General features: G+C 40.3%; 1 protein-coding gene across 1 annotated transcript in view; it reads right to left on the reverse strand.

The window, feature by feature from the left end:
• Nucleotides 1-26644, reverse strand: part of IPO8 (importin 8) — a 3293983-nt gene that overhangs the window by 1867364 nt on the left and 1399975 nt on the right. The window contains exon 11 of the mRNA XM_044088203.1: nt 7372-7448. Within this exon, the coding sequence (XP_043944138.1) occupies nt 7372-7448 (77 nt within the window). The remainder of the gene's footprint in view (nt 1-7371; nt 7449-26644) is intronic.

Raw genomic sequence — 26644 nt, forward strand, 5'->3', positions numbered from 1 at the left:
ACCCTAGGCCTCTTATCAGGAGGGCATAGAACCTCTAATCATAGTAATCAAATCTTCTGCCATTTTAAGCATATGTTTCTTAGGTACAGAACCCGAAATGCTAGGAGAAGCCCCCACTGAAGCTGAACTTGGCCTACCTCTCAAAGAAGTTTTGGCAACAGAAGGAGAGGCTCTAACTACCTTGGGAAGAGAGGGAAGAACAGTTACCTGAGAAGCCCCTCAGCCTGGCCTACCTCCTGAGAAGGCACATCCTGTAACAGTAAAGTTTCTGCCTGAGACTCCATGGAAACTCCTGGCAAAACCTCTGGCTCCACTGAGCCTTCTAAAGAACCGACGTCCGGGACTGCGGTTCATCAACCCTAGGCGCTGTTTTGTCCTTGCGCTTCTTGGGCGGCCGGAGCATCCGGCGGCATTTTATAATTACATCGCTTCCCAAACAGTAACCTGGCACAGTCTAACCTCCTCTTAATAGTGCGTTTGTTAAACCTAGCACAAGAGCGGCAACCAACAACGTCGTGCTCAGGCCCTAAACAAGGTATACACAAGGTATGGTAATCCCTATGAGGTATCTGTTTCCCACAAGAAATACAGTTATTCACTTTTTCTGACATCCGGTTAAATACTGAGGCAAGAAAAACCAAAATGTTCCCTAGCCAACTCTGTTTCGGTCTGAAACTCCGGTTTCGGAAATATTTCAGAACGCCAACCTGCACTCGCAAAACTGCTTCTGCATCGGACCATGCGGCAAAAAAGACTGAGGATATGACGTCGGTCATGCGCATTAGTACCCTGACTGGCGTCAGTCTAATGCGCCCTGACCGACGTCAGCCTTATACTCTGGTATTCGGGCCGACTGGACGGCGGACTATACCCCAATAGTAAGGACTGCAGCAATGGGGAACGAAGAACATCCACATTGCAAAGTATGTTTTCCAACTTAAGCAGAATGCATTAAATCCTACAAATCCTTATTTTCAGCACAGTCAGGAATCAAAATTTTCTGTTTAAGCAATCCAATAATATGCTGCTGATACTTTAACATATGAAACTGGCAGTTTAAGGCCCTAATGGCCAAGGTTGCAGAAGTGTTTACCTTCTTTCCCCATCTATCCAGTGCCCTGGAATCTCTATCAGAGGGGGTAGGATTTTTGGCAGTAGTAGCCTTAATGCCCTTGGGTCCCTGTGAAATGGTCTCATGGTCCACAGTAGGATTTTTAAAAAGGAACTTGTGAGAGTCAGGTAACCTTCAAAATAGCAAAATAGATGACTAAAACTTGTTAACACAGAAAACAGCAAAAAACGGAAATGTTCTCTCCAAACTTTTATTCCATAAGCGCTTTCGTTTGGACCAATACCCAAACTTCCTCAGACAATGTTACACAACAGACAAACATTTATATACATAAGCAATTGTCTAATTAATCAATTAAACAATTAAATAATCATCAAATCGATCCCTTATAAAACTATAAAAATAATGTACGTTTAAAAATACCATTTAAATTTTATGTATCCTAAATGTCAAGCAATGAATGATAAATAAAGAATTAATGAAAATTAAGTACCAAGGGCTGACCACAAAGTTCATTTTTGAAGACCAACAAAACAACAGATCGGAACAGAACAGAGTCAGATACCCTGTAATATCTATCAGGTTTTCTGGGAGCAGGAGGCAGAGAATCAGGGGCCAAGCTAGATTCCGAAAAGGCATCAACAACAATGTCTAGTACAGGAGGGATAGCCAAAGGCCTGTGTTGGGGCAGGAGTAAGAAATCCCTAAGCCTCTTTTTAGAATCAGAGTAATCCTGGCTTTCCCAGCAGAAATTCTCCCTAAGAATATGCAAGGTTTCACCAAAAGAGAAATCCTCTGGGGGGGAAGCAGAGGGAATAGAGTCCTCTGCATCAGAATCCTCATAGGTAGTGAAGGGTAAATCCTGGTCATCAGAGGAAACAGAAATTTCAGAATCCTGATCAGAAGTATCATAAGCAAATTCAGTCCTAAGTCTCTTAAAGGGAGAAGGTTGGCTTCCCCTGATTAGAGTAATAAGGTCTTCAGCCATTCTTATCATTTGTTTCTTAGGCATATAGGCCTGACCATGCGGTCTGGTCGTCGGTTTTCTAGGCACGGTTCGAGTTTTAGGCCTTGAAAAAGAAGATGACGTCGGTTTAATATGCAAGTCAGTAGGCCTGACTACACCCTCAGAAGCTGGTGTCTGCACAGCGGCTCTGGACCCATCCAAGGTAGAGATATCTGCAGGTTCCACAGTTGAAGTATCTCGCGACATACCGGACTCCGAATGGGTCTCAGTAGAGGCTTGCGAATCTGAAGTAGCCGATATCAGGGGCTGTGAAAGCGCCTCAATGAGTACCAGCGAACTGGTGAGTAGCTTAGGAGAAGCATTGTCAGCAGCTTTGGACCTAAGTGACCTGTCTCTGTCTTTATCTTTGCATTTTTTCGGAATGTCGGTAGTCGGGTGGCTTACCGAAGACATATCTGGATAATTGAACTGAGCACCAAAATATTTAGAAGTATAAATATACCGGCGACGAATAGTTCATTGTTTAAATAAGGCACAAAACTGACAGCGAGGTACGTCGTGGTCAGGGCCTAGGCAAGGAATACAGTATGAATGAAAATCTTTATGAGGTATTTGCTTTCCACAAGAAATACAATTATTGACTTTTACTAACATTGGTTAAGAGCAAGAAAAAGTTTCCCCAACAGGGTACGTAGCTTTAGTTGAAGACTTCGGTTCTGAAACTGAAAAACGAAAATTTCAGGAGTTGGCCTACGGGCACTTGCGAACTGCTTCGGCTTCGAGCACCGCACGGCAAGAAAGACTGATGTAATGGCGTCGGCTGCATGCTTTATACCCCTGACTACCTGACGTCATGGAAGATGAGACAGCAACCGATGCAGGACCCAAGACTTTGATAATCAGGCCGACTGAGGGCTACTGCAAGCAGATAACCCAAATGTGATGACTCCAACAGTGAAACATGAAGAACATCAGGAGAGTCCACACAGGTTCCTCACAAAACAAATGTAGAGCATAAACAACATGTCCTAAGCAGACTGCCTCAAAGCCGTATTCCTGTACTCAATCTCCTACAGACTGCTGAGAGACAATTTGTGCTTGACCTATAAAGTATTCTCTGATCTCACCCTGATGGACCTGCTGCACATCAGCAAAATAAATAGCATAAAAATTACTTGATCTAGGGACCTAAACTTCATCTGCAACATAAACAGGACAAGCAGAAGGGACAGGTATTTGTCTCAAAAACTTCCCCTTCCCTGGAACAGATTTCCCATCCATGTAAAGCACAGATCTTCCCTAAACAAGTTCAAGTACAAGTTGGACTGATGGATGAAGAATTCGACATTTACCCTTAAGTCTGGCACCTGTGTCTATTAGACAGAGGCATCCTGTAAATGCTTGACCACCCATGTCCAAGCCTACATATGCCCCTCAAAATAATCCTAGGGTTTCAAAATGTGTCACATATATTTGGGAAGCAAGGATTGGCTTAAAAAAGCCTCCTGGGGTAGTTAGACTAGTAACCACCTATGAACCATGAGAATCCACTAAGTTCATGCATTTTAAGTGTCAAATTGCATGAACGTTTCCACATCAATTTTAGGAGATAAATCTAAACTTGGGGAGAAGCAAGAAAAACTGGGGAACGAACAAACTAAACCTGACTTGCTAGTCTAAAGAATAATGTCATGATGTGAACTTACCTAATGCAAGCTCACCCCAAGTGCCAGAAAATTCAGAACTGTGCCAAAATAGAAACATAAGAGGAGTTTCCAAGCTGCTACTAACTGCTGAGGGGCCTCCAAAATCATATCTTAATTTACCAAAGTGCTTTTAAATGGTATTTTAGTAAAATGTTGCATTGATATTTTATTTCAAACAATTATCAGATGTATACATGACTGATGCCGTTGTTGTTAACAACATGACTGATGACACAGCTGAACATTTCTAAAGATCTTTGTTTTTATTTTTTTCTCTGGCCCATTCTCTTTCTAATTTTGCACATCAGCAGTACTGCATATGCTAGTCTCAACTTATCAATGTGGAGACATGGCAGGCTTCAGCCACCCCATTTTCTGACACAGTGGCAACCATAACATACAAATCCGATCCTGCACTTTCCTGGATTGCTATACTTTGTGCACAGGGAGCAGACAAAAGCAAGCACTGCTACTTAGACATCGCTTAAGAGACATCTGGTGGCAGATAAACACTGTTCCATTAGCAAGCAGATGCAGACTGTAGTGTGAAACATGTTACAAAAGTACATGCATATGATACAGAATATGTACTCATCGGGTGGGTCAGAGGACAGTATCCCCTAAATATAGAATAATGTCTGGAACTGCACATTTTTTTGCATCATCTCTATGCATCCATGTTAAAATAAAATGATGGGGATGTATGAAATGGCACCTCCATAAATGTGACTATACAAAATTCCACAAAATGCTGCAGATGCTACACAGAAGTAGTGACAGCAGTGGTATCATTTTGACATGTAGAACTTTATACAACGCAACTTAAATCACTATGACTGGGCGAGAGAGGTAGAAGATGACTCTCCACAGACAGGAACTAAGAAAAACTTTGAAATACAAGGTAAAAGAAAACAAGGCAATGCACACCCAACACATTCCCCTGTAATAACAGCCACAAACAAAAGCTCTAGCAAACCATAAAATAGCTGATGTAGTCTGTAGTGATTGATCTTTACTGCAAGCATGGCACCTACATTACTTTTGGCATAAGAACAATAAGACTCAAGTAATCAACATGTTTGGGCTACTAAATTACCAACAAAATAATATGTATTCTACTGACTAGAAAGATGTTGAAAAGAAAACTAATGTCAACACACTATTACAGAAAAGTATAAGCTAAAGCACTGCTCTCTCAACCACTGCCACATCAGTAGACTTGTTTTTGGAATGTGCCAAGGCTCCTTATGAGACAAGAAAGACTGGATAACCACAAAAATCTCTTACGTGGCAGATAAGGGAAGTGCATGTCACTACACACTACAAACTAATGGGTACATTCCAGATGGCCAGGCACACAGCTGTTTGTCTCTGACTGGAAGGGGAATAGGAAGATGGCCAAAGCTGTATCGGCATCAAACCATGTTAGTTGACTAAAAAAGAAAATAAAAATAAATAAAATGTCAGCTGAGTCACTGACTGCCAGTTCATCAAAACATTCATAATAACTACAAAGAACTGACTTGGGGGAAAAAAGTTATAAAAAAAACTTGCTAGCAAATTGCTAGATGAACTGCAGATAGAACGGGAAATGCTGGTATAAAAAGTAGCACTTCGTAAAATAATACATATGCATAGAGATACTGCACTAAAAGGACACAAGGCCTAAGCAGCATGTCTTATACAGACCAACTCAAAGCCCTGTCACTATACTCTGTATCCTACAGACTGCTAAGAGGTGACTCATGTCTGACATACAAGGTATCCTCTGATGCATTATTGATGAATTTACTGCACATATGCAAGTCAAATGGCATCAGAAACAACACTTGTTCTAGGATATAAACCTCTTCTTCAATGTCAACAAAAAAGTTTTGGAGGGACAGGTATATCTTGAAGAGGAAACTGCTGCTTTGGAACAGACTCCCCATCCATATAAAACATAGTTCATCCTTGCCCATACTCAAGTACAACTTGAATCTATGGATAGGGGAGCAGAACATTTTCCCCAGGATTGCCCCTTGTACTACTAATGGACAGAGGCAGCTCCTAAATGCTTAATCCCATGCATGTGTCCCTTCAAATTATCTATGGTATGATGCCAGTTATTCTCATTACTGGGTAATACAGAGGTTCATAGGTGTTTACTAGGCTAACAACCACAAGGGGCTTTCTAAGCCTTGTCATGCATCCCAAGTCTCTGACAAGTTCTGATACCCTTGATAAGTGTAAGCAGGGGTTTGGGAGATGAACCATTTACAGGTTACTTGTGTCCATTAGAGACATAGGTGCCAAACCAGGGATGAATTTCCAGTTTCCAACCCAATTGTCCAAGTTGCAAATGAGTTGGGTTAGGGAGGAACTCTGCTTCACATGGACGGGGAGCCTGTTCCATAGACATAGTAGTCTCTGGGATACATACCTGTCTTTCCAGCAGGACCTATTTATATCACAGGCAAGATTTAAGTCTTTAAAATGGGTTATTCTGACATTGTTTGTTTTGTGGATATGTAGGAGGTCCATCAGAGTGGGGTCTCACAATACCCTGTATGCCAGGCATATACCTCCCCTCAAAAGCCTGTAGGAGACAGAATACAGGGATAGCACGCCTTGAGGCGGTCTACACAGGACATTTTACTTATGCCCTGTACTCTTTTAGTGAGGAACCTCTGTGGACGTTCTAATTGTTGGATATGCCTGGTTTGGTACATACCAAAGGGGGCACTGTACTCAATGACAGGTCTAATGAATGCCGAATACAATTAAAAAATGACTTCCTTGGACTTAGATGCCATACCTTTGTTTATAAGTTGTGCAATACAGAATGATTTCCTCACCACTTTAGACACATGATGGTCAAAGGCTAGATTACTAGCCATGTGTGTCCCTAAGTCTCTGACTACTGGGTCAACTCTAAGGGGTGTGTTGTCAATATGATAGTTACCAGGGATGGATGACTTCACAAAGGATACTATTATGCTTTTCTTGGCATTTAGTTTTAGTCCATGGCTCTGACACCAGTTGTTTGTCTGTGTCAGCCCTTCCTGGAGAACTTTTTTGTCAGTGTGAGACTCAATGACAGCTCCTAATTTGCAATCATCTGCACATTTAGTCAGCCAGAGACCACTGATATTGGCCTTGATTTCTGAGAAGTAAATGCCAAAAAGGAGTGGTCCAAGGACTGATCCCTGAAGTATTCCACTTGTGACTGGCCTCTTTGTAGAGGTGGACTCCCCAATTCTAACTTCCTGGGTCCTATATGTGAGCCAGTTAGCTATCCACTGGGTGACATATGGGTTTTTACCTAACCTCTTGAGTTTGTGAACAATGCCAGATATAATTATCGCGCATGGGATAGGTAAGGCCAATCCCTAAATAAATGGGTTATGTTAATATGAGCATAAAAAGGGAAACTGGCTAGGCTTAAAATGGCCTTCAAGGGCAGCCAGCATAGTACTTACCTATGAACTTAAAGAAGAGTTCTACATCATAGCCTCTACAGAGTAAAAGCCAGAAACACATTTGTAAGTAAGTGGTAAAGAGGAGAAACACATAAAGGACAAAAAAGAACACATAGGAATGCTGAAAATGTGCTTTGATAAAAATACACTACTTTGAAGACATACCTCTTTCCGCTTCTTTGCTGCAGTACACAGAAGATCCTTGGCTGCAGTAGATGGTGACACATGATCCACAAAAATATCTGAAACATTTTAGTAAAATATTATAACTAAAGGGATATTTTGCAGGGAAGCAAAAACAGGCAAATACAAGTTACCTACATTCTTAAAATAAATTATGAAGCTGCTTCTGACTGCAATGATAAGAAACACCAAAAAAAAAAAAATATATATATATATATATATATATATATATATATATATATATATATATATATATAAAACACATCACTTAATGCAAATTTAAAATATAACCTATTAACATATTTAAGACCACCTCTCTACAACTATCTCATGACTCTCCAGTAAAAATATAGCAGTTATTGCATAATCTGTTTTAAATGAACCCATGTTTTCATCATAGATGATATCCTTCTTCCTCTGACTATATAATCATTTCTAAATTGTTTAAGAAAGGCTTAAAGTGCATGAAAAAACATTTTTTTTCAGGACTTTATATGTTGTTTAAATCATCACATTTTAACCTGTAACCAGGGTTTACATACATTAACAGAAAAAATGTAGTCACATATGTTCACTATATTAATCACTGCTGCAGCAGCCTTAGGTATATGGGTCCTGACAAGGATAGAATAGCTGTCCACCTGCCAAGACTTCAGAAGCCCTTCAACATGCATAAATCATCAGTAAGCTCAAGCCAAGCTGAATAAGAAGATAAGGTTTGGGTGGCAAGCCCTTTTGAGCTTTTCTTCAGTCAAAAAGTATGCTCCCCAGTCTTTAACGGATTGAAAGTCGGCTTCTGCTATCCATTTTCTGGGCAGATATGTTCATTTCAGGGAAAAAAACACTTTAATTAAAAAAAATGTTTGGTGAATAAAACTTTCTTGTTCAGGAAACTTATTTTAAAGCTGGGATCTTGTGTTTAAAGGGCTAACATGGCAGTGCATGGTACTTTTAAAAGTGAGTACTTTTTCCCCAGACAGTGAGTACTTTTTTTACCCAGACAGTTAGAAGTTGTTTAAATTTTTTTTCCAGTGGGGAAATAGTATTTAAAACACTTTGCCAGCCCACAGAAGTAAAATAAAGAACTGTTTACTGTGTTTTTATGTGGAAAAAGTGAACTTTAAAGGCTTCTAACTTTTCCCAAGAAAGAGTCATCATTTTTGGCTTCACCATGGAAAAAAAAGTCCCAAGGTCAGTCCTCCTTTCAGCCATAAAAATAAAAAGTTAAGCTAACAGCCTTTGCCACCAGAACAGGCTAGCAATTTTCAACCACAGACAGGAGAGTCTGCCTGGCCATTAGCTATACCTTAGAGCACTCATCTTTTATCCCAGATCTCTCTGGTGTAGCACTACAGGCCAAGGCTTAACCACGTCCTATGAGGCTGTTGGGTCCACTCAATGGGCACGGGAGAGCTACTCATTGGTCCGAGGAAAGTATACTTGTTTTATCAGAATGTTGTGCCCATCCCTGGGAAACTTGCTGCTGCTGCCATAATAGCACTGTTGGCCCCATTTTTCCTGTCAAAAAGAAACAAACTAAACATATATCTACTCCTCCTCAAACTTCCTTAGACAGGAGTACTTTACTGAGTCTGGCTCAGGGTTTAATTTAGGCTACTCATTCCTTCTTATAAAGTAGTTTCTGATAACAGAAAGGGGGATAACTCTTTTCCAGAACAGATAAAAGATCCTAACTCTGGAGAGGAAAATGACTGGACAGATAAATGGCTTTCTCCTCTGATTTCTGTTTCAGACCTTGCCCCCCACCTCCACCCTAGCAGCCTCATTTCCCTTCCAGAATGTGTGAACCTCCAGTTTCTCTTTGGCAACAAATATCTTCAGACAAATGGGTTCTGAAGATCATTCATCAATGTTACAGATTGCAGCAGATGGAAATTCCTCCTTTGCAGAGGGTAATCCCTCATCCACCAGACAAAATTAATTTCCATCTGTCCTTCAATGCATGCTGTCCCAAGGTGTGACAGAACCAGTTCCCCTTTCCCATGTGTTTGAAATTTTTTACTCAAGGATGTTTTTAGTGTTAAAGAAAGAAACTGCTTGAAGACCAGTTCTAGATCTTTCTTTCCTAAACCTGTTTGTGATAGTGCCCAAATTCAAAATGATGTCAATTTACAACCTGTTACTGCTTCTTCCTCAGTCAAGTTTCCCGGTAAAATCATATTTAAAAAGATGCTTATCATCACATCCCTATTCATGCCAACTTCAGATGTTTCTTAAGGTTTTGTGTGTCTGCATAACTATCAGTTTTCTGCCTTTGGTCTATCTACTGCATCACAAGTGCTGAGAAAGTGTCTTGCTCCAGTTATATCTCATTCCAGGCTACAGGGTATCCACATTTTTCTACATTTAGATGATTTGCTTATCTTTGCAGAGTCTTTTTCAAAGAGCCAGGGATCTTTCACTTCAGTGAGAGATTTTTTACGCAATTTGGGAATCCAATAGTACATTTAAAAGTCTTTTTGACTCCTTCGCATAGGAATGTGTTCCTGGGTTATCAACTCAAAGAGCTTTTTTTTCCATAGCGAAAAACAGATCTGTTTTTAACGTTTTCCACTGAGAGCTTGTTCACTGAGAGGGAATACCCAAGGATTTGGTCTCTCATGGCATCTGTGATTCTCATGATATCCCTGGCAAGTCTCCACCTGAGAAAGACACATCAGTATCTGAATTCTCTTTGCCCCAGCACCAACATTTATTTATTGTATTTTATTTATCCTTCATTAACCAAGTGAGTTCCATTAGGCTAGTAGCTTCTTTTCAGGGGAGACCCAAGGTGGTATTTATACTACTACGGGAAATTTTGCCAGGCCATCGGAGAACTTCCCCTAGTCAGTCGTTGCTGTGAGTGGAACCCATTTTGCATGAGTACTTCCAGCAGATGGAAAGAGATGATGATAATGGAGTGGTGGGAGAAATAGAGGAGAAAGCCAATATCTAGACCAGAGGATGCTTTCTAAATTCTAAGGAGAGGTTTCAAAGAAATATGTCTGATGGAGATGAGTTGACAAATGATGGATGTATAATTACAGCTTTCCAGTCAGGAGGGTTGTGTGATGATTTCCTTAAAGATATGGTGATGCACAGTGAGCCAGAAAATGGAGATGTTTCCTTGGTGCACATTATGGAGAAAATACAAAAGGAGGATGCAGAGACCATCCTGAAGAACAGCTGTGAGACAGAAAAGAAAACATATGCAGAGAGTAAAAGAATCAAAAGAGGAGTAGCAGAAAAGAATGAAGCAGAAGAAAATGAAACAAAGAAGTATGTGGTAAGGAAACAAAGTAAAGAAGACAAAGAAATGGACAGGTATGAAGTGTGGGGCAATTTAATAAATCGTTTGGGTATAAAAACACGAGGTAAGAGTGTTTATTCTCATTAACATTTTGGGACATTATATTGGAGACTGTTTTTTCAATGGAAATTTTTCTTGCAAAATATGAAAAAAAAGACTAACCCATGGGATATTTAAAGCATTTCACAGTGGAACAAAACAGAACATTCATGTACAATTTCAAACAGAGGTGAAAACAGATACTTTGAAAGGAGATTTAAAAATTTTAAGTAAAGAAGTGCTGGACATTGCAAAAGTCTATGATAAAAAGGTTTATGGAAAGACAAAAGGGGCTGTAATATTGAGTTAAAAATAGTAACAAAAAAATTAGGCATATACCAGGTATGATAAATGCAGAGGGGAATAGCAGTGTCATAGAATACTGGCGACACCCCCAAAGCATTTTTTTTTGTGGAAAAGAACATTTAATAAGAGAACAGTGAAAAGTAACTGTGATAAAAGAAAATGGTAACATTTGTGGAAAAATGGGACATGATACAAAAATGTGAACTGAAATGTTATAAATACAATAAAATTGAACATTTATGGATATATTCCAAAATGACACTGGGTTCAAGATGTAGTTTTTTTTAAAAATCACACAGCACACTGTAAAGTACTTTCTAAACGCAAACATGTTGGGAATAATTTGCAGCTAAGAAGTGGGTTAACCGTGAATAATGCAGTTTTGTTTTTGGCCATTATTTATGTCACCCAAGAGTATTGCAGTACAAAACCTGTTGTAGTGATTACCTGGATTTAAATGCAATATTCACATAAAGCTTAGCACATTCATTATCAATATACACTTTATTTAAAAATAGATATGAACAATGTAGTTTTGTTTTTGCCATCAATAATGCTACCCAAGTGTGCTGAGGTTCAAAAACTATTGTAGCATTTAACTGGATTTAAGCTTAGCACAGTCATTACCAATGTACGTTGTTTTAAATAACAGTTATCGGGATAGCACACAGAAAGTTAGATCAAGCTATCCCTACAGTTTACAGCTGCTAAACTACCTTTACTATCACTGTGATAGCTGGAGATGTTCCTACATTGTCTGCATTTGCTGCATTATGTATTGTACAGCCATTACTGCGTTATTAAGGTGACTTTTCTACTAACCACTGCTCTCATTCCAATAATTCTATTTTCTTCTCTCTACTCTTTTCAGCTAGTTTACCCCTACTACATCTAAAGTGCATGACACTGCCTTCAAATCCCAGCTCGAATCCTTGAAATGGGAACCAACTGCTTACCGTAAAACCTTATATATTCTTTCCCTATAAAATACTAGTACTTTGTATTTTACAATTTGCAATTTAATTGTAAAGTGGTGTGCACACTAGTCTGGGACAGCTCTGCTAATTCCTGCCCTATCAAAACAATAACAATAACCTAAGTACCCACGAAATGGTAAGGAACTTGGGTTCACAAGTTGATCTCAACCTTAACTTTGACCACCAGGTGTCTACTGCAGTAAGGAAGACTTTCTACAGAGCACACTTGATTAGAAAAGGCATAGTCTCATGAGCAAAAGAAGATATAACCCCTCTATACTCCACACTAATCCAGCCCATAATTGAGTATAACACCTCATTTGACACGTACAATACCAGGCACCTGCAGCAATTGGAGATACCTCAGACGTTTCAAAAAAAGATGATCAAGGGACTCCAGCAAATGCTGTACACAGACTGACTAAAGTCCCTGTCACTTTACTCTGCATCATACAGACTTCTTAGGGGAGGCTTATGCCAGGCTTACAGAGCAATCTCAGACCCAAACCTAATGAACTTACTGCATATTCGTAAATCACACAGGACTAGGTCCACCCATTCCAGAGACCTAAATATGGCCTGTGACTTAAATCTGTCCTTCCAGCATGTCCTATTTATCTCCCAGCAACTACCACTTATTTCGAATAGGCTACCTATTCATGTGAAACAGAGCCTCTCTATGACACTATTTAAAAGGAACCTGGATGGGGCACCATAAATTCCTACCGGGAATAGTGCCCACAACCTTCCTGGACATGGGCAGTCGATACTAAATGCAATCTTGGGTACTCACTAACATTTCTATGGCATTACACTGGGATGAAAGAGCTAGGAAACGACTAGGCCTGAAATGACCTCCGGCTTGATAGCCTAGTAATCTCCTACGATCCTATGATTTTATGCCCTGCTGCTTTGCACCCTATTGTCCCTAGTCTTTCCCTTTCTGATGCAAATAATCTCTCACCATCTTCTTGCTGAAGATTCCTAGACTAGATGTAAGCATTAGCTGGATGTGAAACTTACCTGCAGCTTACTAGCACGTATTTTCTACATGGCAAATCTTCAGGAGTAATTTCACATATTGGTTATATTACCAGCTAAGCAGAAGAATCTCTTGTGAAAAGTAGCTACAGTTTGCTATTATACACTTGACATACAGCCACTTTAAACACTGACCTGTGCTGTTTATTTTCTGATTGTTTATGTAGTCTTAGGTTGGGTAGTAGTCTAGCTCTGCCCGCTCCGTTTGCCCTTGCTATGCTAGGGCTCACTCCACTCTCCTACCCTACTCCTAAATCCCACCCATCCCCCACTATCTGCAGATTTATCTGAAACTTGTCACTCCCCCCATTTCCACTATCCAATCACTACTTACTAATCTGTCTTCATTACATTCCTCTAAATTACCTTACCCACAACTACACTTACTCAGTAATTACATATACTAATCATCAATTCAACTAACTTTACATAACCTAAACTCCACTAATTAAAGTAACAATATCAAAAATATCCTTCTGTCAAAATACTTGCATAACCTAATCCTACAGATCCTTGAATATTGCATACTCCTCAACAACAACCTAAGAACAATACGTCCACTTTATAGTCTACAATTCTCATAACTTTCACTATTGCTGCTAAGCTGAGCTCCTACCACAATGAACTCAACATTATATCATCCCATACCTACACATTCCCAAAACTTACATAACAAAACCCCACCATTCTCATTATCACCAACTACAATAGCACATACATTGATACAGCCAAATTAGCAGTACTCCCCCAACAATCTTATTCTCAAATATAACAGGTTTATATCTAAATACCTGAAACTGATCATACACATAGCATCCAAACTTACTCTTAGTGGTGACATACACCCTAAACCTGGCCCCAAAAATAACCCACACAAACACATCATCCAGCACCAAAACCCAGCAAACCTCTCCAGAAAAAGAGATGACTTACTAATCCTACATATAAACCTAAAAAGTACACTTAAAATACAAAAAAACTACATGCTATCCTTTCACTATATTCTCCAGACATTGCCCTAATTACCAAAACCTGGCCAAAGCCAGAAATCAAACGCAACAAAATAATTCCCTCTGGATACAACATATATAGAAATGATAGAAAAACCAAAAAAGGTGGTGGCATTACCATTTTATTCAAAAACAACTTCACATTTGAAACTACTGACCATATCACCCCAAATTTTAATAATGCAGAGATTATGTTTTACTAGGCTAAAAATCAACTCAAAAGAAACAATTAAGTATAATTGGAGCCATTATTCCCCCCATGAAATGATATTAACACATTAGAACACATCAGAACACATCCTACACTAGACAGCAAAACCCTCTCCCAGGAGACAATCATAATGGGTGACTGTAATATCGATTGGACCTCCTGTAACTTAATAAACCCCAGTGACCATATCAACCTCCACTGCTTTACTCAAATACAAACAACTAGGGTTGATAAAGCATCACAAAAAGGAGCCCATCCTTGATTGGATCCTGACAAACCATCCCTCTCTGTCACTACACTCTGGCTGTCTCCCAGAGAATATCAGTGACCACCTTCATTCTCCAACACCAAATAAATCCTATAAAAATTATCAGTTACCATCAAATCCGCAACAAAAGAAATTTCAACTCCCAAGACTTCATATCCACACTCAAACTCTGCAATTGGACACCACTAAAATTTCTCCCTCTAGACACTGCAATAAAATATTTTAACAATATCTTCATTAACATCCTAAATAAATTGGCCCCACCTAGAACAATAATGATAAAAATCCAACTATGCCATTGGGCTTACCAAAGTGACAAGATTACTACAAAAGGTCTGGGAAAATTGGATCAATAATTAAATGTAGTAAATCAACAAAAATACCTAGAACTACGAAATAAATCTAAAAGGCAAATCAGACAACAATAAAAAAAAAAAAAAAAACACTACAGTGACATACAATCAAAACACAAAAAGAACCCACAAAAGTTCTGGTCTGCCATTAATACAATTCTACAAACTGGTCAAGCTAGCACACCATCCCCATCAACCAACAACACTACAGACAACATTCCCACCTCAGTTTAATAAATATTTTACAGAATTCATACTGACCCTCACAAACAACTGCTCATTACCTCCCCCAGCTGTCTCATCAGCCATACAAAATGAGAATTACTTTTCCCTACAACCTGTCCTGATAGGTACTATAAACAAATATCTTACAAAGCTCAAATCTACAACCCTTGCAGTAGGCAATCTACCTTCTGAATACCTCAAACTGCTGCTGAAGATATCTCATACCCAGTCTCTATACACATAAATCGTTCCATCTCAGAAAAACAAGTCTCAGCACTCTGTAAAATATCACATATCATACCATTACAAAAAGGTGGAAACTCAACAGAATTATCCAACTACCTGCCTACAAGCTATTTTATCTCCATTATCAAAACTTCCTGAGAAATGTATACATTCACAAATTATCTCACAACTAATAATCTAGCTAACACTTGGCATGGTTTCTGACCTAATCACAGCACAAGCACTGCCCTCAAGAGCTTTATTGACACTAATCACTGGAGTGAAGGTTACTGTTTCACATAAACTCTTAAATGCAATTTCTGATCTAAAACTAAGCAATTCCACACTTGCATGGTTTGAAGACTATCTGGTCACCAGCAGGCAGTAAAATGGGAAAATAATCTCTCTCCTCTTCTATGTGTTACTTAGGGGGTTTTGCAGGGTCTGTCCTAGATCCTCTTCTTTATACTTACTAACAACCTACATACTGCCACACTACATGCCATCCTAGTACAATATGCAGATGACTCAACCCTAATCTGTTCTGCTCCATCACTCCAACAACTTCAGAAAATAACAAGAGTCCTTCACTGCAGTTGAATCATGGCTATCCAATGCTCGGCTTATACTCAAACTCTAACAAAACTAAACTGATGAAGTTCCATCCCACAAGAGCTACAGACCCCATCCCACCATTAAGATCACCTCAACTAACAACACTGCAATTATTCCAGTCCCCCAAACCAAACTTCTCAGCATTATTATATATCACAACAAGAAATTTTACCTACACATTGCCCAAACCATAAAAAAGTACACAAAAAAGTGGCACCTTATATAGGAGTAAAAAATACCTAACCAATAATAACTAAGGCCATCATTGCAAGAACCCACCTAGTCTCCACTTTCCTTTATGCCTCTTACATTCTGGATAACCTAAAGAAATCGGACTTAAGCAAACATGACAACTGCTACAATAAAACTGCAAAGTTTACAATGGATACAGCTTATAGAGCCCATCACTGCTTGGCCATTAAACAGCTCTTTTAGCTAGAATGACCCAGTCTGCTCACTCTCAACAAACTTTCCATGGCCAATCAAATACTTTACCAACCAGAAAAACTCCATCACTTTAAAAGCTACTAAATCACTACTCAAATAACCAGCACCAATGTTCCTACACAAATCATTAATAAACATAACCAAAAGTAAAAACAATGCTCGAGATTCCCTTTACTCTAATTGCATTGCAAAATTCTGGAATTCTTTGCCTCTTAACATAAGGTCCGCAGCCAGTAAATCTAACTTTAAAAAAATTCTCAAATCCCATGTATCTAGTGCATGGATATGCTCCTGTTCTGACCCAGGTTAGTAACTAATTCACAAACAGCCAGCGATGAAAAATACAGTTCTCCCCTTTTTTCTTTCATTTCTGTCATGTTAATCTACTAATTGTTTTTGTCATATACTTTCTCTTCTGATTATATTTTAATGACTATGTTACTTAAATTCTGTTTATGTTTTCATTAATCTAGAAATATAATTGATGTTATACATGATCTACTTCTGTTTTGTATTAAGAGGAGGTTTTTCCATACATTCAATACTGAAAAGTATTTTTCTCTCTTATATGTACTATTTTTGGTTTAAAAACACAAGTGTAGCATTAAAATAAAAACAAACCTTCAAATAAAATACCTCTAGACTGAGCTTGATCTTGTCTGTTTTTTTTTTGTCTCTCCCTAACAAGGAATCTTTTTCTATCCAATAACAATCTTAAGTTTTGATCCCATAACCCCTTGTGGAGCTCTCCTCCAGCTTAATGAAAGACCCATTTCTAGAGGACTCTACGGCGTAAACCCTTGGATATTCATGGGCTACCCTAAGATTAGCCAACACTTTAACCTCCACTTCAAACCATTACAATAAAACCCCGGTGGGATAACAGACACCAACACCTGGTTAACAGATTAACACTATTCTGATATTTATTCTGATTCCCTACCATTTTTAGTTTCAATTTATTAATTTACGTTAACCAGTTTTCATAACCATGTGGAGCTATGGATGCCACACACAGACACCACTTACATCCAAAGCATATTACAATATTAAAATTACTTGAAGGTTTACATTACAGCTTAAGGGACCCCTTTAAGCCCCTTATCATCCTGCCCCCACCTCAACACTAACACACAAAATGTATAGAGAGTTTACATTATTTTCTGTACATTGTTGTTAACCCATAATCCCTTCAAAGCTCCCCACAAGATTAACTATCACTAGTTTGAATTTATAACAAAATTAGTAATCAATCCCATAACCCCACCAGGCACTCTCCCTCTAACCTAATGGATCACCCATAACTAGGGGAAACTCAGATCATGTAGAAAATTTCTACCAATAAAACTCAAAAAGTGTTTATCCCCCACATAAAATAAGCAGTTTCACTGTCACAAAGCCATATCGATTTGTAATAAGACTATAGCAGACGGACCACTACATAATAATCATGTTTAAGTGTTTGAAAATATTATCATCCACTGGGACTTCATCATTTTGATTTCCTAGCCCTTTCATTTCAAACTAGTAGTGTGCTTGGGCCTGTTTCTTGGGCCAGATGGAGTAATGGACTCTACATGAACACCATGGCTTTTCAAATATCCTCACCCTCTCCTAACCCTTTGGGAAGCTCCCCTTCAGCTTAATGTAAGACCCCTTCTAGAGGAGTTCATGCCTTATTCTCTTGGATATTCACGGGCTACCCTGATGTTAGCCAATACTTTAAACTCCATTTTCAACCTCTACAATAGAACCCCAGTGTGATAATTGACACCATGACACTGTCAAGAAATTAACACTATCCTGATATTTATAAATAATTTTTGATTCTCTAGCAATTTTGCTTTCAATTTTGTATCTTACAGTAAGCCGATTTCATAACCACATGGAGTTGGGTACGCCGTACACAAACACCATGTACTTCCAAGGGGTTTTCCATTATTAAAGTTATTCAAAAAATGTAAGCTTTATCTTTACAGCTAAAGAGACCCCTACAGGCCTCTAATCACCCCATGCCCATTTCACCAGTAACACCCACAACGTACAGACAATTTATTTTACTTGTCAGTTCATATTTATAACAAAATTAGTGAATGAACCCCATAACCTCACCAGGCACTCTCCTCTAGCCTAATGGATCACTCATAACTAAGGAAGCTCAGATCACCTTGACAGCCTATACCAATACATTGAAACCTGAAAAAACAGTTCTTCCCACATAAAAGCTGCACTGTCACAAAGCCATATCAATCTGTAATAAGAATATTGAAGATGGGCCACAACATAACGATCATGTTTAAGTATGCAAAAACTTTAAATCGCAATGTTATCATTTTTATTTAACAAACTCTAAACACTGATTAATTCTCGTGAATATTTTTATTTTTTTATTTCTTTTATTTCTTCTTTTTTACATTTATTTAATCTACCCACATTTGTAACAATTGATTTTTCAGACATATAACAGAGTTTTAAATCGATCCCATAAACTCATAGGATACTCTCCTCTAGCTTAGAGATAACCCCAAACTAGGGGACAGGATAGCTGGCCTGCCTGGAAACTCACGAGCTACTAGGATGGCAAACACCAACCTCAGTTCTCAAAGACTAACCAATACAATAAATATAATAAAAAAACTATGGTTTTAAAAAATTATTTATAATTAAATTCCAACTCCCTACTTTTCGGACACTATCAGCTGTAGATTACTCAGTCCTACAACAGCTCTGGTAGTTCACACAGTGTTTTACTGGTTGAAATTCATAAAACTAGAATTCAAAACCTTAAGATGAAAACAAATGTGAATAAAAAAACTTGCCAAGCGTCCACCAAAGCTGAAACCATACAGGGCTTTTATTAAATTAACATAAGAGATGCGCTTTCACACAGTATTGTGCTTTATCAGATCCATTAACATTTAAAATTTAAAACCATATCTATCTATCTCTCTCTCTCTCTCTCTCTCTCTCTGTATATATATATATATATATATATATATATATATATATATATATATATATATATATATAAAATAAAATTAAAAAACAAAGAGACCAATTAAAAACAATCAGTAATTACTGATGTGATCTAAGTTTTTTTAAGCAAAGGCTTTAAAGGTATAGCAGCATTTATCCCCGGAGATTTATCTCCCTGCATCCTAATAATCCATTTAGTTTCTGCTAACTCTAGTCTGTTGTTAAAATCCCCTCCCCTTTTGTCAACCTGCACAAGCTGCAGTACCATAAATTCAAATTCGTGACCTGAGTGCAAGTTCTACAAGGAAAAGTACCCATTCAAGCAGAAACACCAGGGGGAAAGTACAGTTGTGTACACGTACCATAAATGTAGATGTTCGAGTGTATTCACTGTTGCAGTCATTACATTTGGGTAATCCTGCTGGCAGGTTGCCCTCAGTCGGCCTGAATTCCAAAGTTCTGGGTCCTGCGTCGGCTGTCATCGCCCCTTCCCTGACGTCAGGTCATCAGGGGTATAAAAGAAGCAGCCAACGCCATTTTCTTTAGTTTTTCTTGCCCCAGATGTCAGGTGTCCCCTAACAGGGTAGCCAAAATTTATATCTATACATAAAAATACATGCAGCAATGTAAACTTTACCTTCATCCACAAGTAAATACACCACACAGGTTGTATGAATCAGAGAAGGAAAGATAGGTTTCATCAGAAGAAAAGGGGGAATGGCGGGGGCGGGGGGGGGTGACCTGGACTGCAACAGTGAATACACTCGAACATCTATATTTATGGTAAGTGTACACAACTGTGCTATGTTCTTTGTGTTTCACTGTTGCAGTCATTACATTTGGGTAGATTCCCAAAGCTATGGTTGGGAGGCTGGAGCTAAACAGCATTAGAAATAGTTTCTGGGTCAGCAGCAGGGTTTTTAAAAAGGAATTTATGTGAGTCAGGAACCCTGTAATATCTGTCAGGCTTAACAGGAGCTGGAGGTAAGGAGTCAGGGGTAAGGCTAGACTCCGAAAACACATTACCTACAATGTCTAACACAGGGGGAATGGCAAGTAGCTTGTGCTGAGGTAGCAACAGGAAATCCCTGAGTCTCTTTTTAGATTCTGAAAAATCTTGGCTCTCCCAGTGGAAATGCTCCCTCATGGTATGTAAGGTTTCCCCAAAGGAATAGTCCTCAGGAGGAGAAGCTGAAGGTACGGATTCTTCAGCATTAGAATCCTCATGGGGGAAAAGAATATTCCTGATCAAAAGAGGAATCAGAAAAACTGGAAACCTGATCTGAAGATTCATAGTCAGTCTCTTGCTTAGGCCTCTTATCAGGAGGGGGATGGGAACCCCTGATCAAGGTAATCAAGTCTTCGGACATTTTGAGCATCTGTTTTTTGGGCATGGAGACTTGTCCACGTGGCTCTTGAGTTTGCTTCTTTGTCTTTGAAGTCGGTTTAATGTATAAATGTTTGGGTCTGAATACACCCTCAGAAGTCGGTGCCTGCTCAGCGGTTCTGGACCCATTTGAAGGATTAGCGTCCGAGGCTTCAATACCTTGAGTTTCCAGCGGCATGGCAGACTCCACGTGGGAGTCGGTAGCAGCCTGCGACTCTAAAGTAGAGGTCGTCAGGGGCTGCGAAAGCGCCTCACTGAGAACCGGCGACTGGCTTAGGAGAAGCTTCGTCGTTGGTTTTGGGCCTCAGGTGTCTTTCTTTTTCTTTGCGTTTTTTGTGAACTCCGGTAGTCGGATGGCTTTCCGACGACATTTCTGGATAATTAAACCTGCGTCCAAAGTAGTTCAAAGCAAAATCATACCGATGCTTAATAGTGCGTTGGTTAAATCTAGCACAAAACCGACAACCCAGAAAGTTATGATCGGGGCCTAGGCAAAGAATACAGTAAGAATGCAAGTCCTTAAGCGGTATTTGCTTCCCACAAGAAATACAATTATTAACTTTTTCTGACATCGGTTCTGGAGCAAGGAAAAAGTTTCCCCAACGGGGTACTTAGCTTTATAGAAGACTTCAGATCTGAAATTCAAACTAGAAAATCTCAGGAGTAGGCCAACCGGCACTTGCAAACTGCTTCTGCTTCGGGCACCGTGCGGCAAGAAAGACTAAAGAAAATGGCGTTGGCTGCTTCTTTTATACCCCTGACAACCTGACGTCAGGGAAGGGACGACGACAGCTCACGCAGGACCCAGGACTTTGGAATTCAGGCCAACTAAGGGCAACCTGCCAGCAGGATTACCCAAATGTAATGACTGCAACAGTGAAACATGAAGAACATCATTAGTATATCTATAAAGTACAGTTGTGTACACCTACCATAAATGTAGATGTTCGAGTGTCTTCACTGTTGCAGTCATAACTGTAGGGTGCTCCTGCCGGCAGGCAGCCCGAGGTCGGCCAGAATCCCAAAGTCTGGGTCCGGCGTCGGCTGTAAAAGCCAGTATCCTGACGTCAGTACGCCTTGGTACATAGGCCTCAGCCGACGCCATCTTCTCCAGCCTTTCTTGCCCTAGATGTCAGAATACCTCCAATAAATCAAAAATGAATCCAACAAAGGAAACACAAATACACCACAAAAAGGAAAAGAGGGATAGGAGGGGAAACCCGACTGCAACAGTGAAGACACTCGAACATCTACATTTATGGTAGGTGTACACAACTGTACTATGTTCTTCGTGTTTCACTGTTGCAGTCATAACTGTAGGTGGAATCCCAAAGCAGTGTAGAGAGGAGGAGGCTTTAGATAGAAGAAGGGAGGCAAGAATACCCTGCAAGACAGCAGAGGCAAAGCCTGCCCTAGACTTAGAAAACAAAGGGAGATTGTAGTGCTTGGAAAAGTATGCACTGAACTCCAAGTGGCAGCTTCCAAGATATCCTTGGTAGGTACTCCTCTGAGAAAAGCTGTAGAAGTAGCAGCTGCTCTAGTAGAATGACTTCTAATGGTTCCAGGAAACTGTTTACCATGATGAGTGTAACAAAATCTGATCCCAAAAGCAATCCATTTGGAAATGGTTTGTTTAGAAATAGGTTTTCCAAGTGAACTGGAGGCAAAGGAAACAAACAGTTGGTTAGACTTTCTGAAATCTTTAGTCTTGTCCAAGTAAAATCTTAACTGCCTGTGCACATCCAATGAATGCAAAATCCTTTCCCCTTTATTTTGAGGATTTGGAAAGAAAGTAGGAAGGTGAATTGTTTGATTCAAGGCCACTTTCGAAATCACCTTAGGCATGAAAGTAGGATTGGTCCTCAAGGATACTCTGTCCTGATTTTAAATAAGGTAAGGTTCCACAGCCATAAGAGCTTGCAACTCTGAGACCCTTCTGGCAGAGGTCAAAGCTAACAAAAGAACAGTCTTCCAAGATGGAAACTTAATATCTGAAGATGCAGCAGGCTCAAAAGGAGGCAAAGTAAGTTTTTCTAAAACATAATTAAGATCCCAGGCAGGGACCGGAGGAGTCCTTGGAGGTCGCAAATTCTTAGCCCCCCTCAAAAACTGCTTCACCAAAGGATGTGAAAAAACAGGAGGATCAGAACTGAAATGCGCAGAGATAGCAGAAGCATGAATCTTAATGGAAGAAAATGAAAGTCCCTTAGATAAAAGCTCCGAAAGCTAAAGCAAAATAGAGGAGAGATCAGGAACCTGAGGATCAGAACCTCGGTCCTGCATCCAAATAGAAAACCTCTTCCATTTAGAGGCATAAGATTTCCTAGTGCTAGGCCGTCTAGCTTCCAAAAGAACATCCAAAACTTGTTTGGGAAGACTAGAGGCAATCAAATTCCTTTGAAGAGCCAAGCTGCCAAGCAAAGGGTCTTGAGGTTGGAATGTAGCAACTGACCCTGATGCTGGGACAGAAGCGAAGGGTTCAGTGGAAGAATCCAAGGAGGCCCCGAGAACAGGAGTTTTAGAGTCGGATACCAAAACTGTCGAGGCCAATTTGGAGCAATCAAGATGAGGAACTTGGGCTTGTCCTGCTTTATCTTCAGTAGTACCCGAGGCAGTAGAGGAAGAGGAGGGAAGGCATATGCAGACAGACTTCTCCAACTGAAAGACAGGGCATCCACTCTCCATGCTGTTTTGTGGAAGGACCTGGTGCAAAAGCGAGGCAGCTGATGATTGAGATGGGATGCGAACAGATCTATCTGGGGACATCCCCAAACTGCAGTAATCCTTTTGAACAAGTTGGTGTCTAGCATCCATTCGTGAGGATCCGAAATGTTTCTGCTCAGGCTGTCTGCTAAAAGATTTTGTTTCCCTGGAATGAATTGAGCCTGGAGATGCAGATTCAAATTTAGAGCTGTGTCCCATAAACTCATAGCCAGTCTGCAAAGGGGGTAAGAATGAGATCCCCCTGCTTGTTGATGTACCACATGACCATGGTGTTGTCTGTGCGAATTAGCAGAGGCCCTGGTTGTAAAAGGTGCTTGAAGGCCAAAAGGGCATTTTGAACTGCCATCTCCTTCAGATTGATGTGCCAGTGAAGATGGTCCTTTGTCCAGGTTCCTTGCTGGCAATTGTCTAGAAAATGTGCTCCCCAAGCATAATCCGAGGCGTCCGTGGTTAGGATTTGAGTTGGTTGAGGGAGACGAAAAGGTTTTCCTTCGTTTAAAATGCATGCCCTGGACCACCAGAGGAATTCCTTCTGGAGGCAGGGGATCAGAGGAATCAGAATATCAAGATCGTGATAATGCTGTGACCATACACTTTTTAGATACCATTGAAGCTTTCTCATGTGAAGCCTTGCGTTTGGAATCAACAGAATGCAGGAAGCCATGTAGCCCAGAGCCTGCAGGAATTTCCTTGCAGTGAGCTGAGATAGAGTTGCCAAGGTGTTGAAAGTAGAAGCCAGCTGAGTTTGTTTTTCTGGAGCGAGGTAGGCCCTTTGTAAGGTTGTGTTTAAGAGGGCTCCCAAGAATACCATTTGTTGAGAAGGGATTAAATGTGACTTTTTTATGTTCACTGAGAATCCCAGTAAGAGGAGAAGACGTTGAACGAAGTCTAGGTGTTGAAGCAGAAGATCTTTGCTGTCTGCCTGAATAAGGCAGTCGTCCAAATAGGGGTAAATCTGAATCCCCTGAAGTCTGCAGTAAGCCACTACTGGTGCCAGGCACTTGGTGAAGACTCTGGGCGCAGTAGATAAACCAAAGGGCAGAACAGAGAATTGAAAGTGCCTCGAACCTGCCTTGAACCTGAGGAATTTCCTGCGTTCTTGTCTGATAGGGATATGCAAATAGGCTTCCTTTAAGTCCAATGTCACCATCCAGGCGTCCTGAGAGAGCATTGGAAGTAACTGTTGTAGAGTGAGCATCTTGAACTTGAATTTCCAAAAGGTGTTTAACACAGAAAGGTCCAGAATAGGTCTCCAAGAGTTTTGTTTTCTGGGAACCAGAAACAGCCTTGAATAAAATCCTTTTCCCATTTCCAAGAGTGGAACAGGCTCTATGGCTCTCATGGCCAGAAGAGCATCCGCTTGAGTTAAGGCCTCTGACCATTGAAGTTTTGGCAGATCTGGCCAACCGTGAGTCCTTGGCAAAGTGTGAAAGTGGAACTTGTAACCTTTTAAAATCACATCCAATACCCATTTGTCCTGGGTAATATGAGTCCAATTCCTGTAAAAAAGAGACAGTTTTCCTCCGAGAGGGGCGTCCAGGTAAAGAGGTCCTGAAGCCCAACTGATAGAGTCATTGAGTCTGTTTCCTTTGAGATTGGGATCTGTCTTCTCCCCTTCTAGGTGAAGAAGCAGTCCATTGTCTAGATCTGTACGAGGTCTGGCCTTGACCACGGCCTCTGGAGCATCTATATCTTCCCCTTTGGGGCCTGTCTGACGTGGGAAAGGACCAATTTTTAGTGGGCCAATTCCTGGAAAATCTAGGAGGCTGAACCTGCAAGAAATCTTTTACAGTCTGCATGGACTTTGCCTTTTCTTCCATCTTTTTAATAACTTCCTCAGCCTTAGAACCAAAAAGAACATCATGTTGAACAGGGGCATCTAATAATTTAGCCTTAACCTGTTCAGGCAAACTTTGTTCACGAAGCCAGGCATGTCTCCTAATCACAGTACCAGAGACAGCAGCCCTGCAGGAAGCATCCAAGGCATCAAAACCACAATGCAAACTATGCTTGTTAACCTGTTCAGTAGCATGCAAAACATCCTGAAGTTCCTTATCCTCTGCACAAGCAGGTGGAAGCAAGCTTTTGCTTTAAAACAGACAAAAGAAATTGCTGGTATTTAAACATATGAAACTGGCAATTCAATGCCCTTACAGAAAGGGTAGCAGAAGTATATACCTTTTTGCCTCACCTGTCTAAAGCACGAGAATCCTTCTCAGAGGGAATAGGATTTTTAGAAGTAGCAACCTTAGCAGCCTTAGAACCCTGAGAAATAGTTTCAGGGTCTGCAGAAGGATTTTAAAATAGAAATAAATGAGAGTCAGGAACCCTATAAAATCTATCAGGCTTAGAAGGAGCCGGAGGCATGGAATCAGGATTCAAATTAGCCTCAGAAAAAGCATCATCCACAATGTCCAAAACAGGAGGGATAGCTAAAGGCCTATGCTGAGGAAGAAGAAGAAATTCTCTAAGCCTCTTTTTGGAAGCAGAATATTCCTGTCCTTCCCAATGAAAATGTTCCCTCATCTCATGCAAGGTTTCCCCCAAAAGAAAAATCCTCAGGCGGAGAGGCCGAGGGCAAAGATTCCTCAGCATCCGAATCCTCATAAGGGGGGAAGGAATAGTCCTGATTAGAGGAAGAAACAGAAGAGACAGAGGCCTGGTCAGAAGAATCCAGAATAACATCCTGTCGAGGCCTTTTCTCAGGAGGGGGGTGAGAACCCCTAATCATTGTAAGCAAGTCTTCAGCCATCCTCAATAATTGTTTTTGTGTCTTGGGAGTGGATTCAGAAGCAGCTTGAGCTGAAACTTTAGACTTAGAAGGAGTCTTTGTCTTTGCCTTTGCCTTTGAAATAGTAATGTGAGTAGGCCTGAAAACCCCCTCAGAAGACGGTACCTGCACAGCGGTTCCGGACCCATCTGAAGGAGCGTCGTCCGAAGGTCCTGCAGCAGTTAAAATAGTGGGCCTTGGTGGCTCCCCATGGGAGTTCGTATCGCCATCGGTTCAGAAGCGGCGGACGACAGGGGCTGCAAAAGCGCCTCACTGACGACAGCCGAACCGGACGCTGGCTCCAGCTGCAACGAGTCCTGTTTGGACCTCGGAGGCCTGTCTTTATCTTTGCGCTTCTTTTGAACTCC

This window comes from Protopterus annectens, chromosome 11.part0, assembly GCF_019279795.1.
Source record: "Protopterus annectens isolate FY-2018-M chromosome 11.part0, PAN1.0, whole genome shotgun sequence".
NCBI lineage: Eukaryota > Metazoa > Chordata > Ceratodontiformes > Protopteridae > Protopterus > Protopterus annectens.